This window comes from Calypte anna, chromosome Z (genome assembly GCF_003957555.1).
Source record: "Calypte anna isolate BGI_N300 chromosome Z, bCalAnn1_v1.p, whole genome shotgun sequence".
In the NCBI taxonomy this organism is placed as follows: domain Eukaryota; kingdom Metazoa; phylum Chordata; class Aves; order Apodiformes; family Trochilidae; genus Calypte; species Calypte anna.
The window spans coordinates 42326165-42351728 of NC_044274.1; the positions used below are offsets into that span (position 1 = coordinate 42326165).

At 36.8% G+C, this 25564-nt stretch overlaps 2 protein-coding genes across 2 annotated transcripts in view; both read right to left on the reverse strand.

Moving 5' to 3' along the window:
- The window catches only part of LOC115599914 (coiled-coil domain-containing protein 171-like), a 42678-nt gene extending 35260 nt beyond the window's left edge, over window positions 1–7418 (reverse strand). Inside the window, exons 1-2 of the mRNA XM_030467598.1 lie at window positions 7398–7418; window positions 7026–7157 (exon numbers count right to left, since the gene is read on the reverse strand). Of these exons, the coding sequence (XP_030323458.1) occupies window positions 7026–7157; window positions 7398–7418 (153 nt within the window). The remainder of the gene's footprint in view (window positions 1–7025; window positions 7158–7397) is intronic.
- Window positions 7419–7771: 353 nt separating this feature from the next.
- LOC103530665 (coiled-coil domain-containing protein 171) overlaps window positions 7772–25564 on the reverse strand; it is a 107546-nt gene continuing 89753 nt past the window's right edge. The window contains exons 21-23 of the mRNA XM_030467599.1: window positions 19775–19920; window positions 16646–16700; window positions 7772–8494 (exon numbers count right to left, since the gene is read on the reverse strand). Of these exons, the coding sequence (XP_030323459.1) occupies window positions 7772–8494; window positions 16646–16700; window positions 19775–19920 (924 nt within the window). The remainder of the gene's footprint in view (window positions 8495–16645; window positions 16701–19774; window positions 19921–25564) is intronic.

A 25564-nucleotide genomic window follows, 5' to 3' on the forward strand; every position in this document is an offset into this window, starting at 1 on the left:
TTTATCAGTTTCTATAAGATCAATGTTATTTTTTAAACTTTTACTTTGAAACTTTGTAAGAATTGTCATGATAATTGTTATGCTCATCTGCTATGGTTTCCATTACAAGCACATTCCCTTCAGTTTCTATCACTTGCAATGCTCCCTTTTCAATTTTCTTGTGGGAAGCCACATCATTACCTTTTGCAGAGAATCTAGCCTTTTATTTAGAGCTTCATTCCCTTGGGCTACCTTCTGAGACCTACAGGGTAAAGTAATTGTTATTGAAGCAAAGGGGATAGAGTTAGGCCCTGCGTGTGGCATGCAGTCAGCTTTCATTGGGGAAAAAAAAGTCATAACGGAACTGACCTGCTTTTTAGCACATTTAAATTGTGCATGCCACACTTGAATAGAGCCCACCAAAAACTTCAGTGTTGAAATGTGATACAGGGAGAATAGATCATTAAAGAAGTGCTAAACAGATGGAAAGGTGCAATTTCGCTGAATGCTGTTTCCCTTGAGAGTTTTTTCTGATGCCTGAGAAGCTGCTGTATTCACATCCTCCACTGATGTTGCTACTAGACATTTTGGACTATGGGTCAAAGCAGCCAGAATGGATTTTCAAATGCAAAAATGTATGTGGCAAATGAATTTTAATAATTTCTTTACCCAAATATAGCTGTTCTAAATCTATAATCTTGCTTTTGAAAAGTAATAGAGATATGTTTTGGTTTCTGATTTCTGGATTTTCTGGATTGAACTAATCTGATTTGTATCAGTTTGAAGTAAGGCAGTAATGACAGGCATTCTGCACGTTACCCAGTAGGCGTGCAAAACTTCACTCCGTGGAATTTTGTTTTCATACCTGTTGCTTTTGCTTGAACTGCGCTTCAGCCAAATTCTATACCATAAACTGAATTCTCAGTCTTTTCAGGTTCTCACCATGTTGTTATAGTTAATCTTTCATTCAGAAGCCCATTCATTCTTCCTTTTCATATGCTTTTTCAACTGTTTATATATGTTATCCCTAGGTAAATTTGCCACCTAGTAAGATTCTTCTTAGTTGAAAAACTTCCTGAAGGGAGAACCTAACAGTAAAATGTTGATTTTGAATGTATATGTATTTTAAGCATGGTGTGCAAAGTAAATGCTCTTGTTATTCTGGATGTTGCACTTGATTTTACAAACTCAATGCTTATATTGTTGGGCTGTTACTCAGTTTGATACCTTTTAATAAGTACCATTTCACATAAGGACTTCTTTATTTTTGTTTTCTTAAAGAGAAAATATAGTTCTATGATTTCAGCAGGCCCAAGAAGATCCTGAGTTAGTGTTATAATATGAATATAAAAGTAAAGAATGTGAATTCTTAATCGTGTATTATTTGTGACTTCAGAATTGTATAAAACTTTAGATAGAAACTTCAATTAGCAATTATTTATAACTGATAATGGAAATAAAAACTGTCTTGAACTATATCCCTCCTAGTCAGGCACTAATGGCAAGAGAAATAATGTGTACACTGTTAAACTCAGGGAATTACAAGTCAGTCAATCCCACCTCTGGGCCTAGCAAGGTCACAGTGCAGATCCTCCTGAAGTCTCTGCTAAGACACATGAAAAAGGTGGAGCTGGTTGGTGACAACCAGCAAGATTTCACCAAGTACAAGTCACGCCTGAAAAATTTGGTGGCTTTTTACAATGGGATCACAGTGTCACTGGACAGGGGAAGAGCAACTGACATAACCTGCCTGGATTCAGGCAAAGCGCTTAAAACTTTCCTGCATGGCATACTGATCTCTAAACTGGAACCATACGTAGATGGATTGACCACTTGGAGCGTAAGGAATTGGCTGGCTGGTTGCTCTAAAATATTTGTGGTCAACAGCTCAGTGATCAAATGGAGACTAGCAGTGAGTGGTTGATAAGCTAAAGGAAAGGAAAGTCATCCAGAGCCAACCTCATGAAATTTAATACGGCCAACTGCAAGGTTGTAAGCATGCACAGGGGCAACCACAGGCAGGTACAGGTTAGGTGGAGGCTGAATCCCTGAGGAGAAGGACTTGGTGGTGTTGGTTGAGGAGAAGGTCAACATGAGCCAGCAATATGCACTTGCAGGCCAGAAAGGCAACTGTATCCTGGACTGCATCAAAGGAAGCTTGGCCAGCAGGTTGAGGGAGGTGATTGTCTCCCTCTACTCCACTCTCATGAGACCTCACCTGGAGGGCTGTGTTCAGGTCTGGAGCCTCCAGCCCAGGATGGACGTGGAGCTGTTGGAGCAAGTTCAGAAGAGGGCCACAAAGATGATCAGAGGGCTGAAGCACTTCTCCTATGAAGTCAGGCTGAGAGAGTTGGGGTTGCTCAGCCTGGAAAAGACTTTAGGAAGATCTTAGAGCAGCCTTCCAGTACCTGAAGGGGACCTAGAGGAAAGCTGGGGAGGGGTTTTTTATAAGGGCATGGAGGGATAGTAGGAGGGGAAACCAGTACAAACTGAAAGAGGGTAATTTTACATTAGATATTAGGAAGAAGTTCCTTACTGTGAGGGTGGTGAGACACTGGAATATGTTGCCCAGGGAACCTGTGGATACTTCCTCCCTGGAAGTATTCAAGGCCAGGTTAGATGGGGCTTTGAGCAACCTGGTCTAGTGGGAGGTGTTCTTGCCCAGGCAGAGGTTTGGAATTAGATAATACTGACGGTCCTTTCCAAAACAAACCATTCTTTGATTAGATGATTCATGATTTTTAATTTAGGATGCTGTTTTATTAAAACTTTGATGGGCAGTCTTCTGCTAGCTTATATAAGCTGAGTTCTTGTCAAATGTTTCTACTATGACTGGATTAAGAACAGCAGAACTTTTAGTAACCTTTGAATGTAATAAATTAACCTTTAAAAGGTTTTACTTTCTTTTCATGTTCCATATTCCTTGAAGATTGTTTTGTATTTTGTCAGTAGAGATGGACACATGCTGGATATAGGGGAAGAGGCAGAGCAAAACAGAGGGAGCTTAAGACTGGATGGATAAGAAAGAGAAGTAGAGAAAGAGAGAGCCACAAGCAAAGGGACAGTGGGAACCAAAAGACAGAGCAAAGCACAGCAACGAAGACAGAGCCAGAGTAGGAAAGAGAGATACAGGGAGCAGGAGAGAGGGGCAGAGAGTGAGAGAGGAAGGCAAGAGATGGACTGAATAAAGCACAAGTGTGCATACAGCAGAGAGAGCCCACACGCAGCGGAGTGTGCACACAGGACCACGAGAGGGAAAATGTGCAGCAAAGAACAAGAGTGCGGCAAAGGGAGAGACAAAAAAGAGGGAGACAAGACAAAGTAAAAACGAATCCATTTCAAACCCACTTGAAGGAGAGAAAGTGCACCACGAGTGCTTAGTATCTTTCAAATTAAGGATTAATTAAGTAAAGAAAAAAAAGCTATTTCAAAACTAGTCTGAGGTATGTACATTGCTTCAAGAACCTTCTTTCATACCAGTTCATACCTTTCTGCATCTGTATCTCCAAACAGAAAAATTTATTGTTGAAGTACACCAATAATTATATATACATGAGCATTCAAACATTATCTGGTTTATTTGGGGACTTTACGCATCATTTTCTAGGTCAAATTGCTAGCCATAAGTATTAATCACATATCTGATGTAAAATTACTTGAGAGAATTCAGAATTAATCTGCTGAATGACAACTCTCCTCTGAGTCGGTAACTTCTTTTCATAACAGAGAGTTAAGAGAACATTAGAACATTATCTTCCTCCTAAAGTTGTAGCAAAATTAAATTTTGTATTTTATAAGGAGTATACCCTTTACAGCACAATTTAAATATTCATCTGCCAAGCAAGACTACTAGAATTAGGAATCCCATGTTATTTCTGTTGCTCCTTTTCACCCTGTACCTTACATTTAATGGAGACTTCATAGATGGTTCCACTTCTTTTGCTTCATTGGGGACATTCAGGTATGGCCAGAACAATACATCTGATTGTATTTCAGGTGTTTGAAAATAATACTATATTTTTCAAACTTTAAGTACATAACAAACAGTACAGCTTTGTGACACAACATCATTCACAGTGATTAAACACCAGCTGAGAGTATTTCAAAGCTATAGCAACCATATCATTCTACTCTTCAAGTATTTGCACTTTTTTTCACTATTTAGCCATCTCAAGTGACATTTTCAACCTATTATAGTAATCCTGTTACAGTTTTCTAGAATGTAATAAACATCTACAAATTAGGTCATACTTGCACTACTTGCATAGGACTTTAAAAGACACTTATTGTAAGGATATTCTTGTTGATTAACTTGCATTTCAATCTATTATGTGATTTTTGCAATTCAAGAGTCAATACACATAGTGCAGGCTTTTGAAAAAGCCTGAACTTTGTGTCCCAAACATTTAATTTCATTTAATTAGCTGAAGGTCTACCACTAGAGTGTACAACACATTTTTTAAAAGATGCACACTATTTCAAATACAAATTATTTGTTTTGGGAATTACAGGGGTTTTATTTATGGGTTTGATCAATCCTGTAAGCATTCATGGTATTTGTAATTTTGGATCCATTTGCTATAAAAAGAGCAACCTTCTGGTTTTACAAGATGATTAATTAAATATGCCAGAACAGAGCAAATCTCTGATTGCACTTGTCTCCTGTAAAGAAAGCACATTTTTCCCAAGAAACATTCCTATACAGATACTAGCAGTTTAAGAATTCCAAGGCTTCCTGTATTCCCAATGACAAGAAATATAGATCCCTAATGCTGCTGAACCCATCAAGCAAATTAAGAATAGCAGATTTCATTCAAAATACCTTTTAAGAACCACTTGCTATCTGACAAACTTGTAAGAAAGATAACCTATATCACACCTGTGCACACAAGTACAAATATACAGGCTTTTATTACTTCCTCTCATACAATGTAAAAGTGATCCACACTGAACCAGTGTTTTAAATTTTATTATTAATTACTGATTCCAGCCACCTACTACACACTAGATGCATGAATAACGAAAATTTTAAAATGCATTTTTCTGTGAGTTCTGATGCCCGTGTTTCATCCCTAAGCCATCTAGCTAGGGACCTTTGTCTTAATGCTATTTTTAAAATTAACCATCAAATATATTGAGACTTGGAAAAAAATCCCTGTGTCTAACACTTGCAGATAATAACCAAAACGTAGTTGACATCAACTAATTACAAAACATATGTCACAGTGATTATATAAACTATGCACGTAAACAATTACACTGGTTTTGCTAAGTAATCCCTTTATGGACACTTCTAACTGCTTACCTCATTCAAGAACGCAGGACTGCCTTAATAAAGTTTTGCATACAGTGAAATTAAAATCAGTTATCTGAATCCCAGCTATAAAAGTGAAATATTATAATAAAATCTCTGTAGCACACTTAGAAAGTTACCAAACAAGCACTGTATAACTAGAAACAAGGTGAGGAGAAGGAAAGGAGGAAAGGAAATATACGGTGAGATAACCTGTGAACTACTGATGTTGTTTGTGTATTTTTGCTTGTGTGTAACTGGAGCTGTTGAGTGAATCAAAAGTATGTTTACAATGCTGCACCATCAGCAAGCCACCCAGTGCCTACACTGCTATGTGTTAGTTATACCACAAGCACTCTGTACAAATATGAAATGCAACTTTTCACACTTCTGGTTTTCTTCATCTTGTTGGAAAGAAAGGAGGAACAGGCTGTCCTGCAAGTCCTTCTGCAATCATTCTGAGTCATAAAGGCTGCAAGTTGGAATGGGGCCAAAAAACCCCACAGCTATCACTGCATAGGCTACTGAAGTCAAGGAACAGTATTTAAAAGCTGGTGATTCCCATTACAGCTTCTTTGAAAAGATGCCACCTGTAGGATCTTCTGCACAGCCTTAAAAGTGATCTTCACTGTCCAGGGGAAACATCTGCAGTTCTACCCTCTGCTACAGTTTTCTCAACTAAAATTCACGGGAGTCTCAGGTGTTGTTCATTACTACTTTACTATGGAAATAGTACAATAATACATAAATAATTTAAATCTTTATCATATTGAAACACATGCATACAAGAGGGCAACTGTGAGAAATGTTCATCTTCGAATCTGACTTTCATGAATGTTGGATTTTGTGACCCTGTTCCTGCAATTACACACTGCATCTAGAACCAAAAATCTGCAATAAATTCATAAGGATTGCTACAGAAATGTACTCACACTATGAAATATTCACATTGCTTGACTTCCTTGAGCTTTACATGATTCACAGAGTAGAGCACAATTAAAGCAGCATGTACTCCCCCTGTCTTCCTCTTGCTGAGAAAATGAAATGTTCTGCCTTTAGCCATAATGTATCACAACACTGAAGTAATTTTGCACAGCTATAAAGACTAAGGGATAGTTTGTGTCTAAGACATAAAAACTAAAAAACAATAAGGAGGCATACCACAGAATCCACTTTAATTTATCTTTTCTCCCCCACTGCTTTTTTTTAACAGAATTAATATTTTGAAACACACAAGTCTTTTTAGCTACATGAGCAAAATAGCTTTAATACCTAAGGATTCCAAATAGCAGTTTTTAAAATTAGGAATGCTCAAAAAACCCACTATGACTTCTAAAACTGTAACATAGAAAAATATTATACTGACCAAGGAGGAGCATAAAGATCTTGTCTTTTTTTGCTTTCTATTTTATTTGTCTTGCTTAAATAAGGGAAGGGGGGAGAGGGTGGTGAGAGAGAATATAGGGGAGTGGGATAAAATGATATTAATTTTCAAATATAACCTTTGAATTTTTCCATGGCCATATTTTTGTCAGCTATTTACTATTGTAACTGCAAATTTAAAGGTTTGTATCATCATTGAAATACCACATTCAAGAGTATACGTGGAAATTATTTCCCTTTCAACTGTTGATTGACTGCAATAGTTTTGAAGCTTTTTGTTCTCCCCACATCCAGAGCAGTCCAGCTTCTTGTTTTGTCTCAGGTGGAAAAAAAGGGAAAAGAAAGAAACAGCATTATTTTAGACTCTAACCTGAAATGCTACAACCTCTGGCCTGCCCTTCAGCCCTTCCACTGCAAAGGTCTCTAGGTGTAGTTTGGGTAGCTGCAGGGTGAAGTCATTCCTGGTTGCCGCAGTCTGTGACAGCAAGGTCTGATCTTTGACCTAAAGGGAAAAAAACAGCATCAATGGTAATTCCCCTTCAGACACATTAACTGGGATGAACTGGGTCCCCCTGAGCCCACTGAGTGGACTTGCATTGATCGCTGGACCTGAAATCCATGAATAAATTTAGGACTAATTGATTTTTCGTTGCAAATAAATCTCTAATTCAGAGTGCTGGGAGAGAATGTTAAGAAGAAATGGTCTGAAATGAGAAGGAAAGAAGAGACACTAAGGGCTCACAAGCCCAGCTGGTATATACATTTCACAGATATGTCCCCTGTAAAAACCTCCCAAGAAAGGAGGTTCCGACTCGAACAGACACCAGCTCTGCAATCGGGAAGTGCAGGCGAGCACAGAAGCAAAAAAATGGTATCCAAGTTCTGCCTGCTGCCTGGAGATCCTAACAGCCCTCTACAATAAGCATCATTTAATATCACTTCAGTTAAAACCCAGATTAGGTGGAACAATCTTCAAACGACGCAAAATAAAGCAACCTGAGTCTGCAATTAGCAGAGAAAACAAAACAAAACAAAACAAAACAAAACAAAACAAAACCCCACGCTAATACATTTCTTCTTGTGGACTCACTGTAAGAAGCAACACGCCAACTGGTATTATCGACTTTGATACAGTTTCTCGCTACGCCGGGGGCAGCTGGAGCCACCCCGGCCCTGCGGCCGATGCGGTCGGGTCGGGCCGCGCCGGGTTGGGTTGGGTTCGGTCGGGCCGAGCCGGGCTGAGTGGAGAGGCCCCGCAGGCCCCGGGCAGCAGCACCGCGCGGCCCCGCGCGCCAGCCCGGGCCGTTGGTGCCACAGCGCCCCCTGCCGGCCCACGGGAGCACAGCTGCAGCCGCAGCGGCGCTCAGGGCCCCCGGCGCTCCCGTCCCTGCGTGCGGCCCGGGCGGGCAGCGGGGGGACGACGGCGCTGCCAGCTTCCTCGTCAGCGTTGTTTGTTGTTTTTTTTTTAAATAAAATCAACCTTTCCCCACCTATTGCCCGCCCCCCCCCTTCTCCCCCGTCATTAGCAAAGCGGCACGGGTGTGAAATTACAGGCGCTTTGAGCGTAACTCGCACGGAAGCCTCGGGAGCGTCGGCCGGCTGCGCGCTGCCGCGTTTCGCGCTGTTCTGCACGAAAACCCTGGCATGAGATCCAGATCCAGATCCATCCCCCGGCGGCCGCGTCCCAGCGCACGGCAGCGGGACGGACACACAGACGAGTGTGCATCGGTACGAAGAGATGAAATGCACGCATTCGGCACCGGCTGTGTTTGTTAAGTAGCGATGGCTGGTACTGGAAAAATAATGTACTGTCTTCAGCGAGAACACAAGAGTCTGATCCTGAAAGATGTGATAAATACATAGAAACTGCATGTAAATCGATAGATGCACCATCCACTAAGTCCTATTTAAAATAAATTTCAGCTTTTTCTCGGAGCCTCCCTTGCCCAAAAGAACTCGCCAAACATGAATTAAAATACAGGCCCACTCACTGTAAATCCCAGATAACTATTTTGTAACCACTTACAAAATTAATTTTTGTAAAATGCTGATTGCGAGTGAATGCATTTCAAATGCTGGCACAGCCTTTGAAATCTGCTCTGATGGTAAGACGTATGCATGTGTAAATCTACTGATACAAAGAAGAAAAGATTTTATTTTATTCGCTGCTCTGTTCTGAGGGAATAGGGAGCCCTACATTTCCCAAGCTGACCTGAAGAATTCCTGTCAATACCTGTGGCTGCCAAACATATGCACTATGATGCAATTTTTATAACAGGAAAGGTCCTCTACACATTTTTTGCACACATAGTGCACTAGGTTCAGGAAATACAGTCCTGTGGAACAAACATACTCTCTAGAGTGTTCTGTCAGCATGTGTAATTCCGGTCAGATGTTAACCTTGCTGAATATAACAAAATATATTACTTTAATACACACACGCACGCACACATACACACACACACATACACACATATACACTTCATTTACATTTTTTACAGCTTATATATCCCAACTTTTCAGCATCTTTGCTGCCAGTAAGCACACAGATAAAAGAAAACATTAATGTGGATTAAGGTACTAAGAATTTATCAACATCAAACCACCAGTGTTTTGCCTTCTACCCTTCTGAACCGTAGTCAATAGATCTAAATATTTTACTGCACCCTGGCCAATTCATTGTTTGATGTTTAAAAACTCACCCAGAATCAAAGAAAATTTATTAAATTTCAGCCCCCAAATGAGATACTATTAGCTTTGAAAGTCAAGTTTAACTGCGATATTGATGATTCTCTTTTTTCTGTGACAAAATTCACAAGGGAAACCCCTATGTCAAAGTACAAAAGCAGATTGCTAATACTAGAGGGAAAAAAACAATGTATAAGCAATGTAGGTATAATACACACACAATACAGGCAGTGGAAGTTGTTTTAACCCTATTAGATTCAAAGTCTCCATTTCAGTATTGGGGCTTGGCAATCACTGAACAATAAAATAAAAAAGCCATTTTTAAAAATGGCTGAATTAGGGTAAACATATGGCATTAATACTATTGCATCAGATAAGTACATTTTAGCTCCTTTAGTGAGGATGACATTTGATATGAAGATTCACAGCAGAAAAAAAAAAAACCTAAACAAAGCAATACAACCACATCTCTTAAATACTTAAATCATAAATATCTAAGTAAACAATACATCATACTGCAAAACAGAAAAAGTTTCCTTTGAAAAACACACAGGTTCAAGAAAAACTATAAGAACAATAGATTTGGCATCTATTGTACAAGGACCATCACATTGCTTCACAAAAAGTGAAAGCAGTCTTCAGGTTGGCTACCTATTCAAGGAATGAATTCCTGCATGGAACTGAGCTGGACAAGCTGTACCTATATGCAATGTTAGTTAAGAACTAATTTCATTACTTCCTGGCTATTTGCTTGAGATACAAAAAGATAATGACAGGAGTTGGGAGACTGTTTTTTCCTCATTATCCAAGGAAGTAAACACAGTACTCATACACAGTCTTACATTACAAAACTATCAGGCAAAAGTAAAACTGGCAATTTTGTATTTTAAAAAAAATTTTTCCTATGTAGTTAAGTTCTACAATGCAAGTTTTAGAGTTTTTTTGTATTTAATTACTATTTTTTTGTTTCACATAGAATCTAATGATTATTTTATCTGGAGATTTCCTTAGGCAAGAGACCTAATGCTATAATCTAAAAATATCTCATCAGCTAATCAGAGTTATGGCAACAATTAAAAATGCCTAAAACCAGTTCCACTTCCATATACTCAAAAATTAATCGAGACAAAAAATACACCAATACCATCTATACCAGTGAAGATTTTGGCTATTTCTGACTTTGGCAAGCATAGTTTTGTCTGAGACAATGAAAAGCTGCAAGAGTGATTTCATATGGAGCATAGTAAGTACTGCAACAGTGGGCTTCTAGGTATAATAATTAGATTTTTTTAGTTTAGCCTTACATGAATACTGTCTGAAAACAGGCAAAATCACAAATGGATCCACAAAACTCTACTACAATACCCAAATCATTTTATAAAAAAAGAATATGGTGAATTATGACAGTGTTTAACTTTTTAATTAATTAAGAGAGCATCACAGAAGACAACACTATAGTCAGTCAATTTAAAATCAATAAAGTACTGATGAATTCAGATCAAAGCTGAAACTGAATAATAAACTGGAGTTACTTTATTGACTGAACCAAGGTGTAGAATTTGATGGACTAATTCTACATGTCCAAAAGTTAAAAATTCTCTGCTGATCAGAGATAAAAATTTTGTCTACAGTTCTATTCCATACTCACTGTTTCATTTTCCCCCTGCATAGTTTAAACTGGTATGTCCAGTTACAGCAATAAAGACATGTTACTATATGCTAACAAGGTGTAAATGGTATTAAGATGTGCTTACCCCTCCCTAATGTCTTTGCTTAGTTACTGTGTGATTGGTACAAGAAAACTGAGATTTTAGTACCGTATTTTGTGTCTAATTAAATGCTTCCTTATGGTGAAAAGAAAGCAACATAATTTATGGGTATCAAATTCACTAGATAAGCTACATAGGAGAACATTTCAGAGTTCACCAAGTCTACATAAGAAATAATATATAGAAAGCAAAATATTTTAAGCTTATTCTACTTTCGTTTCTTGCTACTATTTTGAATAATATATCATCTGCAATTTAAAAAGTGAAACAAAAATTAAAATGATACAGTGATTTGGTGATAAGTGAGTGGCAAATGATTTAGGCTGCTTGACTCTGAGATGACCAGACAGCTAACAGAAGCTACAAACACTATGCAAATAATTCTAGAGGAGTGCAAGTAAAATGGTTTCTACCACACCATTTTGTGTGCTGTGACATAAATGTTTTTACAGCTTTTTAAAACAGGAGGTAGTTTGAATGCAAATCATGTCTTAGTCTTAGCCACAGTCTTGTAAACATTTCTGATGTAGTTGCATCATGTCCATACCTCCAGGGCAGCATGTAGAATGAAGGCCATATTGCACAAATAAGGAACCTGCACATTGACTCAGCTTAGTCCTTTGCCTTTTTCAATAAGAAACAAGTTATTTAGTAATTCATTTGAATAAGCAATTCTTTGGTAGAGTGGCACAAAATATCATGGAACTAAGGAGAATAATAAAAAGGATATATATTGGTGAACAGAATTAAACTTAAATGAACACTTCCTAACTTTTTAGTTATGTTTAGTTATGAATTGTTGATGTTTCACTTCAGACTAAAAATGTAAGTGCACATACATGCAGAAAGCTGCACCAACAATAGTACTGAGTAGCACTTGCAACAAGTAAATTGCCAGTACAGGTTATCTTTCTAAGAATATACCCATATATGGCCATTCCCGAGTACTGGATCACAAGAAAACAGTGATGGGACCTGAAGTCTTAGCCCTTTAAGGAAATGCAGACCTCAAAAGACTTGACATGTGTGACATCCAAAGTAGTATATAACACTGCATCCTGTTGTATCCAGGAGACAATCTTGTTAATATTAGTCACTGATAATCAGGAAATCACTCAAAAAGTGAATATTCATCTTACTGAAGAAGGGCCTATGTCATCACAGACACAGTATCTTCCACCAGGATATTCCAGAAATCTCTCCAGAATTAGAGACTAACTGTGGGAAGACTGCATTGCTTATTCTTGAGGCAATTTAAGTCAAACATCTGAAAACTGGAAGACTTTAGCCAAAATTAGAGCGAAAAAGGTGAGGAATTATGTTGGAAACCAAACCAGACAACAGAATAGCAAGAAAAAAACCCTCAAACTCTTTCATTGTTTGGTTTGGGGTTTTTTTCATTTTCTTTTTTTCCAAGAAGGCCAAACCAAACTATACCATCTTACACCATATGTTGCTTAGACAAGATGATGCCTTATAGGAGGGATAGGGAAAAACAACTACACAGTACAGTTGGCTGTACATGGCCATCACAGTCATGTTTTGAGTTAAGGGCCAGCAGACCACTGGATATTCTCTCTCATCAAAAGAAAAAAATTCATCCTTAAACCTGAGGGTCTGACTTCTGTTGGTAGCAGAGGTTTTAAATAGCATTTGCACACACCCTCCTGTAGTTAGGCATAACTGAATGCAACTAGATATAACAAATACTTCACTCAATTGAAAATCTACCAAAAAGATTAGGTATTAGCATAAAAATTTAGCAACTACAAATTTTATTGCTGCCATGCAAATCTGTATTTAAGTAGAATACAAGCCATTTCTTAGGTAGTTGTTAAAAGAACATTAATTATTGCACAACAGCATTTGTCTAAGGAGACATTTGTCTCATAAAACCCATGCTTTGGGTATGCTTGGCTTTTTCTTTTTCTATTTTCAGAGTAGAATACTATCCCAGGTTTACCTGTAAGTTTAACTCAAGCTTTCTCCTATTACTACAGATACACACTGCACGCTCTGTTGAAGAAGATGTTAATTTGATCCACAGTTGTGTTTGCAAACATTGACCACTGCACCTAAGCTTCACTATAGTTGCAGGATGTGCATTATAATACATCCCCTATGAATGGATTTCAGTGACCTTGGGCTGAAAATGAACCTATGTCTGGAGAAAATAACAGTTAATGTATTCAGCAATTCCACAATTCTCCAAACAAGGATTTTTTTTCTTACTGAAGGCAAAGTATTCAGCCTTTAAAAAAAAAAAAAAAAAAAAAAATGCACCCTGGAAATGGTTATTTAGATACATTTAAACTGAAAAAAACAGTTAAGCACAAGCCTATGACATTCGGCAATGTCTTATCTTTAGTTTGTCAAGGTTTTTAAATCCCTCTTGAGCTGGAGTACCATTTTTAGCTTGGCTAGGTCAGAATGACACTGAACAATATGAGTGATGACACACTAGACAGCTATATGGACAGGGTTGTCATCAGTAAGCCAGCTGTGCTAACACCTGTATGTCCTGCACAACTGATCTTTAGGAACACAGATCAAGAAAGTCAGATTACTAGGGGGGGAAACAAAAGTCATTCATAAAATATTGAAATGAAGATGTGCTAATTTGAGATGGAGGAGGAAAAAAAGTAATCTTTTTACTACATTTTTTAAATTATCAGAGAGAAATAATAGGTTGTTTCCTACTATAAACTTCTTATAGCAGTCGTTTAGAATTTTAGTATTCTAACTGGGTTTTGGGTTTGATTTTATTGCACATACACATACCCACTGTTTCAACAGGCTTGTGGTGGCATCTGTTTAGAACAACCAAGGACCACAATGATGAACAGATCCTGAGACAAACACACATGCAGGCTTCACTCTGCTAGTGTGCTTAAACACACAGGAGAAACAGCTCTGAGAATAACACCAGGCTAGAGAAAAATTTTCAAGTTGAGATCTCTAAAACAAGAGCTTTTAAATAATTATTGACATAATTAAAAAACATGATAGGCTATAGATCTAAGTAAAGTCAGAGAAATTAGGTAGATCAGTACATCTAAATGTACCAGGTCACATTAGTTGAAGTCTGACTGTGGCAGACAACTCAAACCTCATAATTGTACTGGGTTTTTAAGGCCTGATATATTTGTGGTCTTCTTGCTAAATGTCCTTCACAACTGACTCTGTTTAGTGATGTGGTCACTTGCACATGGACTTACATCTATTGTAAATTAATTTCTTAAAGAATGTAAAACAGCCATCATAAAGAAATGCATTTAATTTCTATGGACCGCATCAGAAATAGCAATCTAATGCTACAATGCTGGCTACAATGCTGATGCTACTAATTCTCAAGACTTCAATGGCCTCACTTCATTTCCAGCCATCTTTATCCTGTACTAAAAATCATCATTAAATTTGATAAAAAACATAATTTTGTCTTTGTATTACGCAGGTATATATTACAGTGTTAAAATTTTTTTGACCTGAAAGAACTCTTGGGCCCAAATGTCATTCATTAGCAGCCAGCTTAGGGACATCTTGGCGATGACAACAGGGCTGGAAGGAGAATAGCAGTGAGACAAGAAAACACAACGATGGAAGGATTTCAATGCCTGACTACTGACAGGTCTAAATTGAAGCTGTTCTGCCACACCGGTGGACCTTTAAATCATCAGAAATGAAGTGAATTACAGAAGTGGATGATGAATTTTTCTGATCGAGTGATAGAAGAAAAGGAGCACACTTAATAGGTGCTTTCATCCCTGTATTGTTCAAAAATGTCAGAATGGAGGGGTTGATAAACGGTACTGGGAAAAAGATTTTGGGGGGAGTACTTTCTGTATTTTTTTCCTGACTTTATCACAGCTTGTCAGCCTCAGAAGGTAGTGGATAACAATGTAAGCTTGTGAAGACACAGTATTTTATTAAATTGTTACAATGGCCAAATTCTAAGCAGTTGGGGCAGCTGGGACAGGCTGAAAACTCTGCCAGCTCATAAAGCTTGTCAAGACTTTTACAGTTAGGAGTACAAGAGGAAACAGGCTCTGTACAGGCTGACTCACTGGGATGACCTCCCAAAGTGGTATTTTGCACAGGCAGAGTTTAGGGAACAAGGATCTAGAGAGGCAGAGGAAGAGGCGGCAGCAGCATCACTGCACCAATGCAATTGGGTACTGTTACGATGTAGCCTATACATTTCAGGTATTTCCCAAAGATCAATAATTTTCCTTTGTTCTTCTAGGAGAAATGATATGTCAAATTATGAATGATTTACAATCGATTCTTTTTAGTTCTGATGAAAGGAGCATCCTGGCATTTCTAACTCATATACTTTCCCCATTCTTTAGGCTGACAAATCAGAAAGGATAAATTACTCTACAACTCAATAAGAAGCTATCTCTGCCTAGCAACTTTGTACACTAAGAAACAGATGTAACTAAAATTCTCAAAAAACAACAGTTTCTAAATCCATCCACTGCATCAGGAAAATCAGTGCTAAGTATGTGACCTTCCCTATAACCTTTCCCCAAACATTTCAAGCCTTGTGCATATACAGTACTGATATCTAAATCTAAATGTAAATTTGCAATCCAGAACAATAAATTCTCAAGGACAAGGACACTACACGTACATATTACTGTAAAAACACAGCACTTTCCGCATTACATAGATCTCTCAAACTGAAAAGAAGCCAGTATGAAAAACATAACATAAAGACATGACCTATCAGCTCAGTTTTCAGCAGCTAAAACAGAGATTCAGTACTGTCACATTTTTTTCAACATGAAAAGATGCAGTAACTTTAAAAAACTATCTTACGCTTAACTTAACAGTCATTTTGGTGGACACAGAAACTAAAATAAGGACTAGATTCCTACGTTACTGGGAATTCAAGATGTGATAAGGGAAATGAATGCTCCGAGGTAATAAAACCACTTCTTTTGCTCTGGACTCAAACCAGATACACAACTATCGACCACTGGACCTACAGTTAAAACCAGCAGTTTCTCCCAGATAATTAATATGCAGCTTTGTTGGACGTTTAAATAGTACTATTCCATGGCAAAATTGTATAAGTCAAAAAATAACTTACTCAATTTAAAAAAGGTTTTTTAAAAAGTAAATTGAAAGTTTTTGATTACAGGTTAGTATGTGATCTCACCACATGACTTCCTCCTTACTCAGCAGAAAGTTAATTCGGCACCATTTACAAACTGTTTGCATGATCAATAGTCTTCTGTTAGTAATCAGAAATATTGCTCAGTGATTGAGGGAAGGAAGTTGAATTTTGAACTAAGTTTTATATTAAAAACAATCATACTGATTATTAAAAATAATCATACAAAATGGTATTTGTTTCTATAATATGAATAATTTTTGGAGATGGAAGAAGTTGAAGGTGAAAACTTGAAACGCTCAGGAAAGGAAGTTGCTTTACAACAACTTCTACTCCCTTCCCTGAGAATAATCAGTTGTAAAATCTTGATGTGCATGGAAATAAAAATGCAGCAGGAACATATCAAATTCTTACCTTATGCAGAGTGGCTTCCACGAATTTCATATGGCTAATAATCAATTCCTTCTCTCTATTATAAGATTAAAACAAAAAAAAACAAAACAAAAAACAAAACAAACAAACAAACAAACAAACAAAAAAAAAAAAAAAAAAAAAAGAAAAGTTAATAGAACTGCAGAAATTAAATTTCTGTTACTTTGTAACCATCATGCCTTTAAAATAACTTTTGTTAACTAACTGTTATGTTAGTAGCTCTCTTTTTAAAACTCCAATGCTACCCTTAAAGAACAGCTCACGGACCATTGTTTGGCACATTTCTATGTGAAGTTTCTATATGAAACATGCTTCTGTTTGGAACAAATTTACAGTCTCAAATAAAAAGCACATCTTGAATGGAGCCCAGGCTCTAGCAGGAAGAGATTATGTTCTCATCCAGGAAAACACTGACAAATTCAATGTTTTTCACCAATTATATAGGCCTCACAACTATATTCCTATAAACATATGAGTCTTGCTGTCTTCTCCAAACCTGAACATTCCACTACTCTTTTTCTAGAAGAAGTCCAGTCAAGAATCCTATCCTTACAAAAAATTGCAGAAGGAAATACTACTTTTGTGCCATTTCATAGGTTAGGGATTCAATAAGCACAACAGCTTTGATCAGTTATGCTGCCAATAAAAATCTTGGTCTCATCTGATGCATTGACAGAAACTGAACTGAAGTTGCATAACACCTATATGAATAAGGAGAACAGGACAGCATCACCAACAAAACACCATAGGAAATAAAATGGAATCTAAGCAAGAAAAGCCGATAGACTCTAATATTCCAGGACTGTCTTTTATCTTGCCAGCTATGTGACTATTTTGTTTGAGCTGTTACCCTTCCTAAAGCAGAACTCAAAACCATGGAATTCCTCTGGCTGGGAAGACCACTGTTTCCTCATGTCTTGATTCATATCATCCTAACAGCATAAAAAGGAAGGTGGCCAGAAAAGCAGGGTTGGTTTTACAGTGCTAGTAAAGCTGTCACATAGGTTTTTCTCTTCTGAGGATCCTGCCTTTCTTTGGACTAGACTGAAAGAGACATGCTGTTCACCTTCTCTGCTGACCTTATTTATCTAAGGACTGCCAGTTGTCTGAGGGAAATCAGTTCTGGAGTGCCAGGACAATGCCATTAATTTCTTACTTACTAGCATAACAAGTCAGACTGTTCTTCACATGTTCTCAAGTGTTCACCATAAAAAGGAAAGTGTCTTTAGATGGAATTTTGGAGCCAGGTTCCAAAGTTCTTATGTGAACCAGGTTCTTCTGTGTGTGTCCCCAGGTTCTGTTCTGTGAACCAAAAGCCCTCTGACTACTGTAGATTTATTATCTTAAATAATATCTTAAAATAAAAGTTTCGTAATATTTGTTTGCAGAATCTAAGAAAAAAAGTTTAAAAAAAAAACCTACTACACTCCTCCATGCCAGGATCCACATTTCATTCAATCAATTATATATTCACCAAAACCTACGTGTGTGAGAGAAATTGGAGTTGGATCATGGGACTCTTTAAGATTGTTATCCAGAACTACAGTTCAGGCATCAGGAACATGCTGTACATCATCTTTTGTACAATAGCTGGGGTGCAGCCTTGACAGAGAGTTTCTGTCTAGCAGAGAAATGACCAAAAGGCTACTAAACTTCTGTCAAGTTCATGATATCAGGCAATTTTTATTAATGTTACTTCATACTCTGGAGGAAAGCAGAACAGACCTACTTGCCACCACTGCAAGAAAATCAAGATAGCAATTCTCAGTCAGATACCTTGCAATCCTTTAAAGCTGTACAAAAGATTAGGAAAAAACTTGAAAAACTCCATTAGATTGTTTACATTGCTCAGCCAGGTTATGGAAGAGGTATTAAAATACAGTTTTCTGGACAAAAGAAAAGTCTGTTTCACCTATTTTTCTTATATGTTCCAAGCAAAAAGCAAAGACATTTGTTATGAAGAGCTGATAGAAGAATAAAAGGTATAGGTTGCTTCTTTGTCAATACTCAACTGCTATACACACAAGTAAAATCAACTTTAAAATTGTTTCATGTTAAAATAACCTTTTCCAAACATAAGAAGAGCCACAGGAAATTATATTTAGTAGAATGTGTAAAAATATGTTGGGGCAGAATGAAAAGGGGCAAGCTTTTGCAGAACAAATCCTTCTTCACGTTGCATCTGCTTGAATATACGCACACTAAATAACATTTGTCATTTCAATTTGCTTATTAAACATTTCAATATTAACTGTATTAATTACATTATTCCACCTGTGCGTAAAACCCATAAAGCTTCTAACCTATTGCTCTTCAGAGGTCAAATGTATACCAGGTATAATGAGAAACTTTAATTTTAAATTAAACTTGTTAAAATCTTAGCCGTGGACCAACAATATTCCACGTTCATACTACAAAACAGGTAATAGATTACAGAGTCTGTAAAGACTTATTTTTTTATCTGACTGTACAACTGTAGCAGGTTAGTAGTAATCTCATTCAGGTCAATGGAACACATTTTGACTACCACACTTTCAAAGATTGGTCCCTGAATATTTCCTTCCTCTTTTCAGGCTACAGTATAAAAGGCAGGGGTTTTTAGGTCTAAACCAAAAACTCCCTGAAATCAGCTGAAAGATCTATCCTGTTCCACTGGTAGGACAACTTACAAAATGGGGTTTCAGGCCCTTCAGCAGCTAAGAGCTGTCACCTAGCTGATGTTTCTGAATTTGGTATAAAAAATCGTACCACTCTGTAAAAAGACCATATGAAAATAGATGAAACAAGAAACCACTTCTTAAATAAACAGAATGTTAGAAATCTGCCAAAGAGATGCTGTCAGATCAGTAAGATCACTGGCAAACAAAAACACCCCTACTATTTCAGGACCTTGAATTTGGAGCACTATTATGAGATAACTTCTGAAAATATACCATCCAGTACCTCGAACCAACAATCTTATTTTTAGAAGACTATCACTGAATTTCAAAGAGAAACAGATGTACTTTTGTTTCCTAGCATTACATTAGCCAGGGCTAAAACCCTGCTCATGAAAGTAAGAATTGATCTTTTGTCTGTTTTAAGTGATCTCCCCAAGGTCCCAGTGCTCACTTTGCTGCCATGCAGAGGGCACTCTCTGCATCATGGATGTTCTCTTTCAGTCGGCACTTGTCCTCCTCCAGCTGGGTAAGAAGTCTATTGAGCTGACGCAGAGATTGATCTTTCCTTCTCAGCTCCATCTTTGCCTCCGAGAGTCTCTGCAAGCAGACAGAAAGCAGAGTTACTTGTCAGCCCAAATAATTAACTTCAATTTATGCCATAGGCTATTAAGCAAGGTGGGAAACAGACTGACTGTGAAGTAGATTTGGACCATTACATACAAAGGTTTTATTAATTCTCTAGTAAAAACATTACTAAGTCAGAAGGTCCTGTTTTTAGTATATTGCCTATGTAGAATTTTTTATATAATATAAGGTGATTTATAGATGCACAGGTACTATTTTTACAAATACCTTATCTAAACACAGTGGAAACAATCACGAGTACAGCATCAGAGATAATTAACATTAAAGAAATAAATGCACAAGGAAAGAAAGGGAATAAACAAAGTAGCGTTTATTTAGATTATTCTAAACAATTCAGATATTTCAGAATTTTAAAAAATTATTCTAATATTCTCTAGTATTCATGAAGTACAGTTTCACTGCAATTCATGCTAAGAATAAATCATTAATTTATGGCGCTTTCACTATTTTAGCATTAGTTTTCTAACATGCAAAATTGTAAAGTATTCTTTTAACATTTCTCTATGGCTTAAAATAAACAAAACATGCTTTAAATCAATTCAGATTAATCCAAGAGATGACATACAGCACACACTTCTAATTAATACAGAATCTGGTTAGTTGATACTCCTTTCTGTGGGGATTAATCAATACTTATAGAGACTGGAATATTAATATGGAATTTCATAGTTTGCTAAATGTTACATTTTACTTTCAGCTGTTACTTGCCTTTTTTGAAACAAATTATAATAAGTGGTTATAAACATTCTTTTGCAAACTGTAAAGTCCCTTACAGATTCTAGACTAATACAGAAGGATAGAGAAGGCTGCACAGACTGAGCCCTTGCACTTTGTTTTCAAAATTTAAGGGTATGTTTTCTGCTTATGTCTTAGGAATGCTACGCATTATTTGTACTCAGGAGTACTTGACCTGACTGTGGAACATGAAGACTATGTACTATGCTGTGTACTAATGTCTATTAAGAACAGTATACGCAAAAGATGACAGAGATTTGGAGAGCACTAAGAACTCAACTGATCCGAAAAAGTCTGAGATCTAGCTAAGAGTCAAAAGCATTAAAAAAAAAAAAGAAAAAAAAAACATGCTAGAGAAAAATTCTGTAAAATAACAAAGTACAGCATAAAACTGCATAATCCTGCAAAATAAACAGGAATCTGAGGACTGGTGTAAGCTTTCTTCAAATATTTCTCAGGACAAAAAAGCAAAAAGTTATTTCAAGAGTGTATTTGGAAGGTACAGCACCACTACCTGCACTCTGTTCAGTAATTTAAAAAAAACAGGCTGAGTTTAATCAATCAGGAATTTATTTAGGAAACTCTAAGCACCAGAAAGGTTAATATTAGTCATGCTCAAATTACTGCAGGCTGCATAACTCTCCTTTGCTTTGTATGTAACTATGTTCAATGAAGAACTCTTATTTTTCACATAAGATAAACATGGAAATCTTTCTTCCACTGTATTATTAGCATAAAAGACACCTAAATTTAGAAGAGTGCTTTCAGAAATTCTACCCTAATGACACCAGCAGCTATCAAAGCCCTGTCTGAACAGCTGAATTTGTAAACTATGACATTTTCAGAAAAGTTATTTCCAAGATACCAAATATGAATTAGCAAGGATAAAAGGATATGTCTTTAATTAAAGAAGAAAGAACATTATCTCATTCAATTTATTATGTTTACTGCTGGTTTGTTTTAGGCTAAGTCAACACTGAGGAAACAGCTCTGAAAACTGAGTTGAGCCCCACTCCCCAACTCCCATTTTCCTATATTCCCCTTTTGTGACAGATAACATTTATTGAACAGAGAACAATGTCTCTAGTGACACCCCACTTCCCATCTGTTTTTAAGATGCAGTCACAGGAATGAGGTTCAGCTGTAGAACAGAATAGATAATCCTACCAATATTTTGATGCAAGCAACTTCTGATATAGAGGCTGCTGGAAGAGAACCTGGCCTAAAGATTCTAACATTCTAAATCAGCGAAGACAAGATGCTAGGAACATGACGCATATTTATTTCATTTTTATTAGATAGATATCCTTCTTACAAGGGCTAAAGAGTTGTCTGCTCCAAAATAAAGCTTTCATCCCCACTGGGTGACAAAATCTTCTGGGAGCTAATAATCTTGCTTACCAATTGAAAGTTCAGGCCTATGAATGAAGCAGTAACAGGAATGGAAATGCAAAGCCCAATGCTTAGAGAGGCAAGGACATACAATCCACACTCACTCTTGACAAAGCACTATAGAAATAATTAAATATCTCACTGAACAGCTGCTTTATTATTTTGAAAACTTTCACCATTATTAACAAAAATATCCAAAGGATTCAATTTTACTTATCAATAACATTGCATTATCTAAGCAAAATGTAAACTGATTTCAGCTCTCTAAAGCAGTTTCAGCATTCACTTGGAGCTCCTTACTTCTGTGGGTTAAAGTCAAGACTTGGAAAATGCTCAAAGCAGAGTATTCTAAAGTAATGGCTGCTAAGCCTCTCTTTTTTTCTTTCTTCAGATTGATCTAATTAAAACCCTTGATAAACTTTATGGACTCTAATATTTCCAGCTGAGTGACTGAAACCAAGAGGGTGTGCCTGAAGGCAGCAAGGCAACAATGATAAGCAGCAGGTTAGCCACTAATTTCTCAGCCAGGGTAGATTGTGAAAGTGTGATGTTCTGATATCCAAGAAAGTGTTCAGGAGAGAATAGGATAAATCAAGTTTAATAACTCTGCTCCTAATTGTTCTCTCAATGCTCCACTCTAATTACTTGGAGAACTCTCCTGACTGTCACCTGATATTAAGTTGTTGGAGGCTGAATGTGGAGCAGTGAGATAATCAATAAACATTTAGTGGGGAGAAGAATGAAGATCCCGTTAAGCAGTGGGAACCTGCAGCACCCAAAGCCCTTCTGCTCATGAGAAAACCTGTGGGAGAGCCATAGTGATTGCAAAGCAATAATCCAAAGCACTGTTTTTAGGCCTTGAGGCCTTTAGGCAACAGTACGTTTGAGAAAAAAAGGTTAACACGGTCACCCTAATTACAGCCCATTTTCACATTCTTCATATATAAGCGAAGACAAGCCAATTAGGTAGAAAGGAAGATAAGGGAAGTTTTATTTGTATACTAATTAAACCCCTGATGAAATTAAAGGAAAAACATACAGCTCTGTAATTGTGTCTGAGAAAGGTCACTTCGGGTTCAGTTATCAGAAAAGCACAGCCTTGAGATATTTCATTTAATCCACAATATAGCCCTTATTTTGCCCCCCAGGTCTTAGTATTTACAAAAATAAGAAAATTTCAAAACCTGATAATGCATTTATCTTGACATGTTTTCTGTGGACAATTACAATTGTTAAAAAGTTGAGGCTAAATATGATAAGAAGAATGAAGGTTTTAAAAACCTACTATGTCTGCACATAGTTCTGTGAAGATGCTGAGCTTTCACTTTCAAGTAGAAGCGATTCTGAACCAACTTAGAAGACAAAGTCCAATTTATTGACATTCTGTAAAATGTCAGTTGTTTATTTCAGATGTTTAGACATTCATGTGGTAATTCAGACATCACTGCATTCCTTCCTTTATAGCCCATCAAAATCTCATAGATCATTTGAGTTTTCATCAGGACCGCTGGAAGGACCTTCTTTTAGAGATATTTCAGATTTGGGATATTTTTTGCCCCCACAGACTGAGCATGAAAAACACGAGTTGGAGAGAAGAGTGAGTCACAGAAGAAAAAAATCTCCTCAGATGTCTGTCAGCTGGGCCCTTCCACAAATAATTCTAACAAGCTGGCACTTTGGAGTGAAGAATCTCTTTCTTCAAAACCAGTTACAAAAATAAACCAAAGTTTAATAATGTCATTTTTATACACAAAAAAAAGCATCTGTTATCAAAAGATAACAGATGAAAAATCACTCTAGATGAACAATGACAGTAACACAAATTAAATTCATGCAAAGCATGTGTGGCACACATATACCAAGAGCTATATTCCAAGATAAACTAAAGCTAGATCAAACTGCTTATGAAATTATATTTAAATTATGCAGACACAACACAACACTACAAGATACACAAACATACTGCAGTACCTGTATTATGAACTAATGTCTGAAATTAAAGATTCTGTTTGTAGGATGAAGTTCTATGTATTTATTTTCCATTTAGATGCAAAATATTACCATTTAAAAGATCTGTACACATAAATATCCTGAAAACTGTCCTACACACATAACTAATAAAATTCCATAATGAAAAAAAAAGAATACAAAGTTTAGCCATCATCTATTACTCCAGCATCTGAAAACAGTTCCAATTATCCCTGTTGGCAAATATAATCTATAATATGGTCTTTGAGTACCCCTCAGAAGAGTCTACAGAAAACCTAGAGAACTTTTGCATTTTCAAAAGGTCCAAATCCAAAAGGTACAAGAAGTTACATTGACACTTAATGTCACTTGTATTTTAGCGCGCATGACTGCAATGCAAACTAGATCACGTTAGTTCAAATTATACAGCTGAATTTCCACAGGATGTTTTCTGAAAAAACTCTTTATTTACCAAGAACAGCTCAAAATGACATTTCCTGTATCAAAACAGGAGATTAAAGCTCTCAACAAAAAAAGTTAAATAAACTTCTGAGATTTTCTCCTTGATGTATATATGTATAATACATATTAAAAAAAAAAAAAAGGTATACTTTTGACCTGGAAAGCAAACTGCAATATCAACATACTATATATGGATTCACTGTGTGTTTCATAGTGTCTGCACTACTGTCTTAAACTGTTTGAAATTAACTCCATGCAGTTGTTGTGCTCTTGCAAAGCAGAGCTAACCTGAGGCTGACCACACACAACATCCCTTTGTTAACAAATCATTTCACATGCCCTTTAAACTTCTCTAGAAAAAGAAACGTGAGTACTCAAAAGGACATTTGAATGACTTGTGTCTTCTATGCAGAAAAAACTGATTTTGGTGTTGGTTTTTTTTAACATCTTGGATACTGGATCCTCATCCTGATAGCAAAAATCTTTTCACTTGCTGGCATTCTGGAAAAGGATGTATTGAATAACTTGTCTGTGAAGTATGCAAGGTAGAAGCAGTTAAACATAGCTTACAGATCATAGTGTATCCAGTGTGGTGCAAAATGGCTCCTCATGGCTTTGAAAGTGGCCCGTGTAAGGAGGTCACAGAGTAAAAGTGGGTCTACTAAGTAAAACAGCACAAGGATTTTAATAAATAACTAACAAAATACTGGTGAATTAAGGGATATTTGCAGACATATTTTCACATTTCTGACACAAAGTCGAACAAAACTGCTTGTGATTATTTAATATAAGAAACCCTCGTAATACTGGAGCACAAACTATGCAATCAGAAAACTTGAGTCAAACCAGTATCATAAAAACATCAAGGAATCATCTAAAGAGAATTGTAAGTTAAATGATGGTGCAAGCACCTTAAAATCAGCTGTGATAATAGTGACTCTACAAGGCGTAGAACCTAAGCACTAAGAAACATTTCAATAAAAACTTGTTCAAAAGTCATTCAATGGACTGGATGGGGAAAATACAAATGTTTTCATCT